This window comes from Mobula hypostoma, chromosome 4 (genome assembly GCF_963921235.1).
Source record: "Mobula hypostoma chromosome 4, sMobHyp1.1, whole genome shotgun sequence".
Lineage (NCBI taxonomy): Eukaryota > Metazoa > Chordata > Chondrichthyes > Myliobatiformes > Myliobatidae > Mobula > Mobula hypostoma.
In genome coordinates this window covers 6,375,970-6,389,843 of record NC_086100.1, presented here as the reverse complement: position 1 = coordinate 6,389,843, position 13,874 = coordinate 6,375,970, and the positions used below count along the sequence as shown (strand labels likewise).

The 13,874-nt window shown below is 46.4% G+C and overlaps 1 protein-coding gene across 4 annotated transcripts in view; it reads left to right on the top strand.

The window, feature by feature from the left end:
* Window positions 1–13,874, top strand: part of LOC134345104 (TRAF2 and NCK-interacting protein kinase-like) — a 255,068-nt gene that overhangs the window by 193,726 nt on the left and 47,468 nt on the right. For all 4 annotated transcript variants that reach the window (XM_063045266.1, XM_063045265.1, XM_063045267.1 and 1 more), the window contains one exon: window positions 8,803–9,002. In XM_063045266.1, the coding sequence (XP_062901336.1) occupies window positions 8,803–9,002 (200 nt within the window). The remainder of the gene's footprint in view (window positions 1–8,802; window positions 9,003–13,874) is intronic.

Here is a 13,874-nt window from a genome sequence, read left to right as displayed (position 1 = left end):
TCATACATTATTTCTCTTTTTGTGTTTGCTCTGTTCATGACATCCTCGTTAGATATTTGTTTCGTCCATGATATTCTGTGCATCCTCCTCAAAAACCACATCTCTGCTGCTACAATTCGACTCCTGGGTATGACTTCTAAACTGCAGCCGGTGATGATGCTCTGACTGAGGACTTTCAGAGCTTTGGGGAAAGTGTAGTTGCCCCTTTCCCAGCGCCTGGGACTGTACTCGCTGGAATTCAGAAGAATGAGAGGAGATTTTATAGAAACATACAAAAGGTTGGATAGATTCTTCAATAGTAGGGGAATTAAGAGTTATGGGGAAAGGGCAGGTAGGTGGAGATGAGCTCATGGTCAGATCAGCCATGACCTTGTTGAGTGGTGGAGCAGGCTCGGCGGGCCAGATGGCCGACTCCTGCTCCTATTTCTCATGTTCTTATGTAACACTACCTAGCTGAGTGTAGACTATCAGCCATTTTAGCAAGCCACTTGGCAAGTCTATCCCTGGTGTATTAGGGAGGGCCACGTGATCAGGCATTTGCTGCGTGAAGAATTCTTTAAAAATAAAACAAGGATGGTGATTTCCCAGAAGAGGCAGCATGTGGTCCATAAGCTCCAAAGGTCTAGTATCGCCAAAACCAGATATGGAGAGCAACTGTCTCATGTGCTCAGATTACAATATTCCAAAAGTCTGTAAAAGGTGTGTTTTCAGCGATCGGTATTTATAGTGTTTAGGCGGATGTTCTAGCAGACTCTCCACTCTCACAGCCGTGGAGTTTCCGAGCGACACAACCACGTGGTAGAATTTAGTGTTGTCGGTGGGGATGCCTCACAGAGCAAACTGGCTTAGACAAACCAAGTGACAGCACTTTGCTCCCAAAACTCCTGCAGTTTCAAAGTGACTGTGTTGGCGGATGTGTTCAATAACTCAGGAATCGTCCTAGAGCATGGTGGTCACCAGTGTGGGCTTTCACCAAGTAAAGTGAAGTGAGGCATTTTATGTTTAATGAAACCCTCAACACATTTTATTGAATGCCAAAACCTAACAAACCTTTTACATAATTACATCATCATGGCAGCCTCTTAAAGCAAAACCCCAACTCAATGTCGGAGGTGGTGAATTATGTACAATTACGTTACCCTACAAGATGAAGAGTATTTGATGGCTCTGGGCCTCTGCTCACTGGAATTCCGAGGAATGAGAGTTGACCTCATTAAAACCTATCAGATGGTGAAAGGCCTTGAAAGAGTGGATGTAGAGAGGATGTTTCCTATGGTGGGAGTGTCTAAAGACCAGAGGACGCAGCCTCAAAATAGAGGAAGAGATAGGTGGATTCTTGATTGGTCAGGGTATACAGGGTTATGGGGAGAAGGCAGAAGACTGGGGCTGAGAGAAAAATGGATCACCCATGATGAAACGGTGGAGCAGACTCGATGGGCCAAATGGTCTAATTCTGCTTCCGTATCTTATGGTCTCAGAAATTTATTGAAACTTAAAATACAAACATCAGAGATTTACAAGACTGGCAACAATTTCAAATTAGGATGTGGTTTAATACTATCTCTAAAATACTCAATTCCCCTGTGTATCTATTATAACCACTTGTTTCCTCTCAAAGGACACTTGGCTAAGAACCTAACCCCAGAAGTGCGCCAGTGTCCTTAGCTGCCCGCTACCTGGACCAGTCAGTGGCCATCTTGGCCAGGCCAAGGAGCAAGCCCACCAGGACCACCCTCCCTCCAGAAGGTGGCGATAGATCCCAAGTAACATGAAGCGTAGGTACAGGGGTTCAGATTCAGGCTTAAGATTTGCCATCACTGACTTATATGACGTGAACTTTATCATCTTAATGGAAATGGGTGTAGTCTAGGCTTTGAAATGAGTTTTACAGGACTGTTTGGGATTCAGTAAAGTGCCTTGATTCCACTCCCGTCCCTCGGGTTCCAAGGTCATGGAGAAGGTTGGTGTGGGGTCAGTAGACATTTCTACGGCTGGGCAGGGGGTTCTGAGTGAAGACTGAAGACCTTCTACTGGATCTCAGCACGCTCTCGATAAGTGGCCTTGAGACAGCAATGTCCCAAATGCTCCTTCACTTCTCTGATTGCTCATAAGACCATAAGACATAGGAGCAAAATTAGGCCATTCATCCCAACGAGTCTGCTCCGCCATTCCATCATGGTTGATTTATTATCCCTCTCAACCCCCATTCACCTGCCTTCTCCCCGTAACCATTAACTAATCAAGAACCTGTCAACCTCCTTGCTTACATCCTTGCTTTTATACTCTACTGCTCTGGAAAGGAATGTTGGACTGGCAGAGCTGCTCAGTCGGCCGATGGCCTGTATCTTGCTCCTGAATCTTACAGTCCTATGGATTTGTCATGGCCCGGAGATTCCCAGAAGGAATGTACCGTCTGTGGGAGACACGAGGGACTGCTGATGCTGCAGTCTGGAGCCACATACACACACAAAGCTCTGGCAGAGCTCAGCAGGTCGAGCAGCACCTGTGTGGGTGGGGAAATGCCATCCATTTCTCTCCATAGCTGCTGCCTGACCCGAGGTGTTTCTCCAGCATTCTGTCTGTTGCCAGCACGTGGCAGATTGAGGAGCAAAGAACATAGAACAGTACAGCACAGTACAGGCCCTTCGGCCCACAATGTTGTGCCGACCCTTAAATCCTGCCTCCCATATAACCCCCCACCTTAAATTCCTCCATATACCTGTCTAGTAGTTTCTTAAACTTCACTAATGTATCTGCCTCCACCACTGACTCGGAGTGCATTCCACGCACCAACCACTCTCTGAGTAAAAAATCTTCTTCTAATATCCCCCTTGAACTTCCCACCCCTTACCTTAAAGCCATGTCCTCTTGTATTGAGCAGTGGTGCCCTGGGGAGGAGGCGCTGGCTGTCCACTCTAGCTATTCCTCCTAATATCTTGTATATCTCTATCATGTCTCCTCTCATCCTCCTTCTCTCCAAAGAGTAAAGCCCTAGCTCCCTTAATCTCTGATCATGATGCATACTCTCCAAACCAGGCAGCATCCTGGTAAATCTCCTCTGTACCCTTTCCAATGCTTCCACATCCTTCCTACAGTGAGGCAACCGGAACTGGACACAGTACTCCAAGTGTGGCCTAACCAGAGTTTCATAGAGCTGCATCATTATCCCGCGACTCTTAAACTCTATACCTTGACTTATGAAAGCTAACACTCGATAAGCTTTCTTAACTACACTATCTATCTGTGAGGCAACTTGCAGGGATCTGTGGACCTGTACCCCCAGATCCCTCTGCTCCTCCACACTACCAAGTATCCTGCCATTTACTTTGTACTGTGCCTTGGAGTTTGTCCTTCCAAAGTATACCACCTCACACTTCTTCGGGTTGAACTCCATCTGCCACTTCTCAGCCCACTTCTGCATCCTATCAATGTCTCTCTGCAATCTTTGACAATCCTCTACACTATCTACAAAACCACCAACCTTTGTGTCGTCTGCAAACTTGCCAACCCACCCTTCTACCCCCACATCCAGGTCGTTAATAAAAATCACGAAAAGTAGAGGTACCAGAACCGATTCTTGTGGGACACCACTAGTCACAATCCTCCAACTCGAATGCACTCCCTCCACCACGACCCTCTGCCTTCTGCAGGCAAGCCAATTCTGAATCCACCTGGCCAAACTTCCCTGGATCCCATGCCTTCTGACTTTCTGAATAAGCCTACCGTGTGGAACCTTGTCAAATGCCTTAAATCTGTTTGATGTTTTGTATAGTCACCCCGCGTCAGAACTGACAAGGGAGATCACTTTATGAAGAGGGGCAAATCATAAACACGAGAGATTCTGCAGATACTGGAAATGCAGAGCAACAAACAAAATGCTGGAGGAACTCAGCTGGTCGGGCTGCATCCGTGGGAATGAATAAACAGTCGACATTTCAGGTTGAGACCCTTCCTCAAGCCTGATAAAGGGTCATGGCCTGAAACGTGAACTGTTTATTCATTCCCGTAGATGCTGCCTGACCAGCTGAGATCCCCCAGTAATTTCTCTGTGTTGCTTATAAAGACGGGTGAGCTCTTTAGTCCACTAGCTTGGCACGATAGTGTAGTGGCGTAATACCAGTGGCCCACTTAAAAAAAAGAACAAATCATGCAAACAGCAAAAAAATGAGTAAATAACACACAGAATATTAAGCATCAAACTGCAGGGTCCTCAAAAGGCCTCGGAGTGTTCAGTTCAGTTTAGTGTTGTGTTGTGCATTGAGAGTAGGCTGTAGAGTCAGCTCATGCTGAAGCACAAACCATACAAAATAACAAAAAAAGAGTAACCAGAAACCAGAAACGTGTAGCATGAGACGCAGAGTCCTCCAAAATGAGACCACAGGGACGAGCTGTAGTGTGAGGGCTTCATGTTAAAGTGACGTTTATTGTCACCCATACAAGTCCACGTACGTACAGGTGGAAGAAAAACTAACTTGCAGCAGTATCACAAACACAGAGCATCAGAGACGAAGCATTCACTAGAAAAACAGACATAAATTATACAGAATTGTACAAGAAAGACCACAAAAGCACATTATGATGAGGATTATAGATAGGGTAAACGCAAACAGATTTTTTCCACAGAGGTTGGGTGAGACTAAAACTAGAGGTTATGGGTGAAAAGGCAAAATCAGGGAAAACTTATCCAAATCATTCAATGGCAGCCAACCAGAAAAGGCCCTTTTTATTCCCACTCGCTTCTTCCTGTCTGTCAGCCATCCATATCAGTATCTTTCCTGTAACACAATAGGATTTTATCTTAAGCAGCCTCATGTGTGGCATCTTATCAAATGCCTTCTGAAAATTCAAGTAAATGACATCCACTGCCTCTCTTTTGTCCACCCTGCTTGCTACTTCATCAATGAATACTAACAGATTTGTCAGGGAAAGTTTCTCTTCACGGAAACCATACTGACTTTGACTTATTTTATCATTAGTCTGCAAGTACCTCGAAACCTCATCCTTAATAATAGACTCCAACACTTACCAACCACTGAGGTTAGCCCAACTGACCTATAATTTCCTTTCTTTTGCCTTCCTCCCTTCTTAAGGAGTGGAGTGACATTTGCAATTTTCCAGTTCTCCTGGACCATGCCAGAATCAAGTGATTCTTGAAAGATCATGACGAATGCATCCATTATCTCTTCAGCAACCTCTCTCGGGACTCTGGGATGTAGTCCATCTGGTCCAGGTGACTTATCCACCTTAAAACCTTTCTGTTTGCCCAGCACATTTTCCTTTGTAATAGCAATGGCACTCACTCCTGCTCGCTGACACTCACGGACCTCTGGCACTCTGCTAGTGTCTTCCATAGTGAAGACAGATGCAAAGTACCCATTAAGTTCATCTGCCATTTCTTTGTCCCCCATTACTACCTCACCAGCATCATTTTCCAGTGGTCCAATATCAACTCTCACCTCCCTTTTACTCTTTATGTAGAATAAGGTAGAATGAAATAGAACAATAACAATGCAGAATGAAGTGTAAATGCGACTGAAAAAGTGTAGTGCAGGTAAACTATAAATTGCAAGGTCATAACTAGGTAGATTGTGAGGTCAAGAGTTAATTTTATATTCCAGGAGACTTACAACAGTGGGGTAGACCCTGTCCAGGAGCCAGTGCTACATGCTTTCACTTTTTTGTATCTTCTGCCCAGTGGGAGAGGGGACAGGAGAGAATGTTTGGGGTGAATGAGGTCTGTGTTTATGCTGATTGCTTTACTGGGGCAGGTGTTGGCGCGTGGCCAAGTGGTAAAGACGTTCGTCTAGTGATCTGAAAGTCGCTAGTTCGAGCCTTGGCTGAGGCAGCGTGTTGTGTCCTTGAGCAAGGCACTTAACCACACCGGTGCCAAGCTGTATGGGTCCTAATGCCCTTCCCTTGGACAACATCCGTGGCGTGGAGAGGGGAGACTTACAGCATGGGCAACTGCCGGTATTCCGTACAACCCTGCCCAGGCCTGTGCCCTGGAAACCTTCCAAGGCACAAACCCATGGTCTCATGAGACTAACGGATGCCTATAAAATATAATTACTGGGGCAATGAGAAGTGTAGACAGAGTCCATGGAGGGGAGGCTGGTTTCTGTGAAGTGCTGAGCTGAGCTCTCTGCAGTTTCTTGCAGTCACACGTAAAGCAGTTGCCGTGCCAACCTGTGTTTCATTCAGACAGAGTGCATTCTTGCTTTTCTCAATAGAGACAATCTGGTCAGCCAAGCTCATCCATGCTGGCTTTGTTGCCTAATGAGCTACGCATTGCTATTGTGTCCACCTCAGTCATTATTTCTGGCGGCTCATTGCAAATCTTCCAGAAAAAAAAAATGCTTTCTAAGGTAAAGTCTAGTAAAAGTTCAAAAGCTCAAAGCAAATTTAATTTGCTGTATACAACCCTGAATTTTCTTGCAGGCATTTACATTAAATGCAAGAAACACAAAAGAGCACACCCAATAGGGTGGACAAAAGGCCAGTATGCGAAAGACAACAAACTGTGCAAACAGAAAGGAAGAAAAAGAAACTAATAAAAAAAGCAATAAATATAGAGAACATGAGATGAAGAGCCCTTGAAAGTGAGTCCATAGGTTTTGGGAACATTTCAATAATGTGGCAAGTGAAGTTGAGTGTAGTTCTCACCTCTGGTTCAAGAGCCTGATAGTTTAGGGGTAATAACTGTTCCTGAACCTAGTGGTGTGGCATCTGAGGATTCTATGCCTTCTTCTTAGAGGCAACAACAAGAACAGAAAACTGGTTTTGATAGAAAATGTTCCATGTCTCACTGATCCTCCTCAATTCCAGCCATTCTGCTCCAATTCCCCAAATCCCACAAACCTTCTGATGATCCTTCCTCACAGTGGTCCTGAAAAGTTATCCGAAAGAAATGTAAGAAAATATCAGTTTGGTGTGGAAATTGGACTGAAGGCAGTCTGACATTAACAACCCTGCGGAAGGAATGTCTTCAATTTCTGCGAATTTTTGACTTACAGTTTGCCAGAGAAGCACCCGCCAGATCTCCAGAAGTTCTCAGCTCATTGGTGTCACCCTACTTTCTCATTACAGCATAGTTACAGGCCCTTTGGCCCACAATGTTGTGCTGACCCTTTTAATCTACTCTACCATCAATCCCTCCTTTCCTTCCTACATAGCTCTCCACTTTGCCCTCGTCTACTGTATGTGCCTATCTAAGAGTCCATTAAATGTCCCTAATGTGTCTGCTTCTAACTACCACCCCTACTTACCCTTAACTCTCTATGTAAAAAAAAGCTACCACTAAATCCCCCCATTTTTTCCCCTAATCACTTTCCTGATTTTAGCCATCTCTCATAGCGTGATGGGGCACTACAGCATAGAAACAGGTGCTCTGGTCCAACCCTAGTTCATGCCAAACAATTGTACTGTCCTAGCCCTGCACCCAGACCATAGCCCTCCGTACCCTCCGCTCCTTGTACCTATCCAAACTTCTCTTAATTATTGACATTGAAGCCGTATCCACCACTTCTGCTGGCAGCTCATGCCACATTCTCAGTACCCTCTGAGTGAAGAAGTTCCCCCTCGTGTTGCTTCACCTTGCACCCTTAACCCATGACCTCTAGAACTGGTCTTCCCCCTGCCCCCAACCTCAGTGGGAAAAGCCTGCTTGCGTTTACCCTATCTATACCCCTCATAATTTTGTGTACTTTTATCAAATTTCCCCTCATTCTCTGTCACTCCAAGGAATAAAGTCCGAACATATTCAACCTTTCCCTGTCACTCAGGTTCTCAAGTTCTGGCAACATCCTCGTAAATTTTCTCTGCACTCTTTCAATCTTATTGCACCTTTCCTGTACGTAGGTGACCAAAACTGCACACAATACTCCAAATTAGGCCTCGCCAATGTCTCAGACAATTTCAACATAACATCCCAACTCCTGTACCTAATACTGTGGGTTATGAAGGTCAATGTGCCAAAAGCTGTCTTTACAACCCTGTGACGCCACTTTCATGGAATTACGGACCTGTATTCGCAGATCCCTGTCTACCGCGCTCCTGAGTGTCCTGTCACTCACTGTGTAAGCTCTATCCTGGTTTCCCTCCAAAATTGCAACACCTCACACCTGTCTGCATTAGCTTCCTTCTGACGTTTTGCCAGCTGGTCCAACTCTCATTGCAAGTTTTGATAGTCTTCCTCACTGTCCACGACACCCACAACCTTGGTGTCATCTGCAAATCTGCTGATCTAGTTTACCACATTATCATCAAGATCATTAATAAAGCTGATGAATAATGGGCCCCTCACCAATCCCTATGGCACACCACTAGTTACGGGCCTTCAGTCAGACAAGCACTCCCTGACTTACCCCACAGTCAATGTCTAATCCAATTGACAACCTCATTCTGAAAACACACTTCAAAGTTGCTGGTGAACGCAGCAGGCCAGGCAGCATCTCTAGGAAGAGGTACAGTCGGCGTTTCAGGCCGAGACCCTTCAGCCTGAAACAGAAGGGTCTTGGCCTGAAACATCGACTGTACCTCTTCCTAGAGATGCTGCCTGGCCTGCTGCGTTCACCAGCAACTTTGATGTGTGTTGCTTGAATTTCCAGCATCTGCAGAATTCCTGTTGTTTACTTCATTCTGAATGCCGTCCTGTGCTGTACTGTTCTGTTCTATGTTCTAATCCCCCTCCACCCCACCCATACCCAAATTAGCCATTAAGTTCTTTACATTCATAATCGTTCCTCTTCTTTCATCCCCCTTCACTTGAGTTTAATTCATCTGTTTTTTATTCTCACTCTTCAGGACCTGACAGCTTTGGCCAAAGAGTTGCGGGAGCTTCGCAATGAGGAGACCAGCCGCCCCCCCATCAAGGTCACTGACTACTCCTCGTCCAGCGAAGAGTCAGAGAGCAGCGATGAGGAGGAGGAGGAAGAGGAGGAGGAAGATGGAGATAACGAGGCACAGGATGGGACCGTTCCAGTCAGTGACATCCCCAGGATAATGTAAGGGAATTCTTAACAATCCTCCCCAACCTACACCCACCATCCGGTCATGGATAATGTGCTCAGAAGTGACCACATGACACTGGAACAGAATTGGGCCATTCAGCCCTTTAAGTCTGTTCTGCCATTTCATCATGGCTGATTATGATATCCCTCAGCCCCATCTGACACCCTGCCTAATCAGATTCACCTCCATCTGCCTAAACAAATTCCTACTCATCTCTGTTCTAAAGGGACATCCCTCTTTTCTGAGGCTGTGCCCTCTGGTCCTAGACCCTCCCCCCCAGTGAAAACACCCACTGCATGCCCATTCTATCTAAGCCTTTCAATGTTCTGTGAGATCCCCACCCATTAGAATTAGAATTAGAAAACCTACAGCACAATACAGGCTCTTCGGCCCATAAAGTTGTGCCGAACATGTCCCTACCTTAGAAATTACTGGGGTTACTCATAGCCCTCTATCTTTCGAAGCTCCATGTACCATAAGTCTAAGCTCCATATCCAAAAGTATCTGAAAAGACCCTCTCGTATCCGCCTCCACCACTGTTGCTGGCAGCCCATTCCACGCGCTCACCATTCTCTGCATAAAAAACTCACCCCTGACATCTCCTCTGTACCTACTCCCAAGCACCTTAAACCTGTGCCCTCTTGTGGCAACCATTTCAGCCCTGGGAAAAAGCCTCTGACTATCCACACGATCAATGCCTCTCATCATCTTATACATCTCTATCAGGTCACCTCTCATCCTCCGTTGCACCAAGGAGAAAAGGCCGAGTTCACTCAACCTATTCTCATAAGGCATGCTCCCCAATCCAGGCAACATCCTTATAAATCTCCTCTGCACCCTTTCTATGGTTTCCACATCCTTCCTGCAGTGAGGCGACCAGAATTGAGCACAGTACTCCAAGTGGGGTCTGACCAGGGTCCTATATAGCTGCAACATTACCTCTTGGTTCCTAAGTTCAATTCCGTGATTGATGAAGGCCAATACACCGTACACCTTCTTAACCACAGAGTCAAAGTGCGCAGCTGCTTTGAGTGTCCTATGGATTCGGACCCCAAAATACCTCTGATCCTCCACACTACCAAGTGTCTTACCATTAATACTATATTCTGCCATCATATTTGACCTACCAGAATGAACCACTTCACACTTATCTGGATTGAACTCCATCTGCCATTTCTCAACCCAGCTTTGCATCCTATCAATGTCCCGCTGTAACCTCTGACAACCCTCCACACTATCCACAACACCCCCAACCTTTGCGTCATCAGCAAACTTACTAACCCATCCCTCCATTTCCTCATCCAGGTCATTTATAAAAATCACGAAGAGTAGGATCCCAGAACAGATCCCTGAGGCACTCCACTGGTGATCGACCTCCATGCAGAATATGACCCATCTACAACCACTCTTTCCCTTCTGTGGGCAAGCCAGTTCTGGATCCACAAAGCAATGTCCCCTTGGATCCCATGCCTCCTTACTTTCTCAATAAGCCTTGTATGGGGTACCTTATCAAATGCCTTGCTGAAATCCATATACACTACATCTACTGCTCTTCCTTAATCAATGTGTTTAGTCACATCCTCAAAAAATTCAATCAGGCTCGTAAGGCACAACCTGCCCTTGACAAAGCCATGCTGACTATTCCTAATCATATTATACCTCTCCAAATGTTCATAAATCCGGCCTCTCGGGATCTTCTCCATCAACTTACCAACCACTGAAGTAAGACTCACTGGTCTATAATTTCTTGGGCTATCTCTACTCCCTTTGTTGAATAAGGGAACAACATCTGCAACCCTCCAATCCTCCGGAACCTCTCCCGTCTCCATTGATGATGCAAAGATCATTGCCAGAGGCTCAGCAATCTCCTCCCTCGCCTCCCACAGTAGTAACATCTGATCCAGTCCCAGTGACTTATCCAACTTGATGCTTTCCAAAAGCTCCAGCACATCCTCTTTCTTCTAAACTCCAGTGAGTACAGGCCCAGAGCCATCAAACACTCCTCATACATTAACCCTTTCATTCCTGGGATATTTCTCATGCACCTCCACTGGACCCTCTCTAACGCCAGTACATATATGGGGCCCAAAACTGCTCACAAAAATCAAAATTGCAAGTAGAAATCACTTTTGGAGGAAGAGCAACTGAGAAGTGGGGGGACTTAAACTGAGCTTAGCATCAGAATCAGATTCAGGTTGAAACTCATTAGCAGATGTTGTGAAATGTGTGTGGCAGCGGTGCATTGCAATACATAATAAAAAAACTATAAATTCCTATAAGAAATATGAGGCCGTCTGTTAGTTGGGTTCAGTCATTGATATTGTATCCTAGTTGTCTATGTGTTAGGTAAGCCACGGCTGGACAATATGGAGAGCAAGCCTTTGCCCAAGTAGTAGGATCTCCCTCTCCCTGCAGCTGAAAGGAACGCCAGAGACCAATATGGTCTGGCATCAGTGACGTCGCAGGAGTTCCCAGTCAGCATCGAACTCAACATAGGGACTCTGGATCGTTTCTCGGGGTTTACTCCCAAAGCTCCCCCTGTGAGTGGGTGTTGCCGCAAGGCAGCACGAGTTTGAGATCAGAGTTTTCCTTCTCCGAGATAAGCTGCCAACCGCGGCTGATGAACAGCTGGTTGTAAGGCGACAGTAACCCACCTTTGCCCCTTCTCCTGTCAGTAGAAGCAGTTTTGCCAGGATCAGTAGCTAAGCCACACACGAAGGCCAGGAGCTACACCTGGCTGTCAGAGGCTATTTGAGATTCACATCATTGGTAGCATTTAATAGGTAGTGGGAGCTTATCCCTATTGCTACCACTGGCTATAACAACCTTAAAGAACCAATAAGAAATAAATATTTAAAAAATTAAATTAAATACGTAGCGCAAAAGAGAAAAAGATGGGCTGTTAATGCTGGAGGCTGGATACACTTGGGGCTGTGGATCCAACCTGAAACTTTTACCTGCTGTTCATCAAATCCACAATTAGTTGTCATTTGCCGGTTGAAAGTGAACACCGTGTTTGTGGAACACACATCAGAATTGCCGGTAAACGCACTCCCCACTGATCTCCCTCCCGGCACTTATCCCTGTAAGCGGAACAAGTGCTACACATGCCCTTACACTTCCTCCCTCACCACCATTCAGGGCCCCAAACAGTCCTTCCAGGTGAGGCGACACTTCACCTGTGAGTCGGCTGGGGTGATATACTGTGTACTGTGCTCCCGATGTGGCCTTCTATATATTGGCGAGACCCGACGCAGACTGGGAGACCGCTTTGCTGAACATCTACGCTCTGTCCCCCAGAGAAAGCAGGATCTCCCAGTGGCCACACATTTTAATTCCACGTCTCATTCCCATTCTGACATGTCTATCCACAGCCTCCTCTACTGTAAAGATGAAGCCACACTCAGGTTGGAGGAACAACACCTTATATTCCGTCTGGGTAGCATCCAACCTGATGGCATGAACATCGACTTCTCTAACTTCTGCTAATGCCCCACCTCCCCCTCATACCCCATCCGTTATTTATTTATATACACACAATCTTTCTCTCTCCCTCCTTTTTCTCCCTCTGTTCCTCTCACTATACCTCTTGCCCATCCTCTGGGTTCCCCCCCCACCCCCGTCTTTCTCCCCGGACCTCCTGTCCCATGATCCTCTCACATCCCCTTTGCCAATCACCTGTCCAGCTCTTGGCTCCATCCCTCCCCCTCCTGTCTTCTCCTATCATTTTGGATCTCCCCCTCCCCCTCCCACTTTCAAATCTCTTACTATCTTTTCCTTCAGTTAGTCCTGACGAAGGGTCTCGGCCCGAAATGTCGACTGTACCTCTTCCTAGAGATACTGCCTGGCCTGCTGCGTTTACCAGCAATTTTGATGTGTGTTGCTTGAATTTCCAGCATCTGCAGAATTCCTGTTGTTGACTGTGTTTGTGGGGGAGTTTGTTGGAGATTAATGTGCGATGAGCGAGAGGCCCTAGGCTGTGCTGGTGTCCCTGTGGGTGCTCTCCACCCTGAAATGGTGCAGGAATGAGAATTTGAATGGAGATTATCCTGGAGGGCTGTGATGAGATGACTGGGTTGGAATCAAGGCATGAGCCTACCCTCAGGGCTGCCCCAGGACTGCTCACTTGGGGCTGCACAGTTAGCTTAACGCTGTTACAGAGCCTGCAAACCTGTTCAATTCCCGCCACTGTCTGTAAGGAGTTTGTTCATTCTTCCAGTGACGAGTAGATTTCCTCCAGGTGCTCTGGTTCCCCCCCACAGGCCATTGACTTACTGGTTCGTAGGCTTGAAGATAAGATTTAGGGTAGAGTGGTAGTCCAACAATTCGTGTAATGGTTTACAGAGACAGTGACCCAAGTTCAATTCCACCGCTGCTAGCTCACTCAACCCACCCTCACAAGACATGCCCTCTAATCCAGGCACATCCTGTTGAATCTCCTCTGCACCCTCTCTATCCAGGCAGCATCCTGGTGAATCTCCTCTGCACCCTCTCTAATCCAGGCACATCCTGGTAAATCTCCTCAGCACTCTCTCTAATCCATGCACATCCTGGTAAATCACCTCTGCACCCTCTCTAATCCAGGCAGCATCCTGGTAAATCTCGTCTGCACCCTCTCTAATCCATGCACATCTTGGTAAATCTCCTCTGCACCCTCTCTAATCCAGGCACATCCTGGTAAATCTCCTCTGCACCCTCTCTAATCCAGGCAGCATCCTGGTAAATCTCCTTTGCACCCTCTCTAATCCAGGCATATCCTGGTAAATCTCCTTAGCACCCTCTCTAATCCAGGCAGCATCCTGGTAAATCTCCTTTGCACCCTCTCTAATCCAGGCATATCCTGGTAAATCTCCTCAGCACCCTCT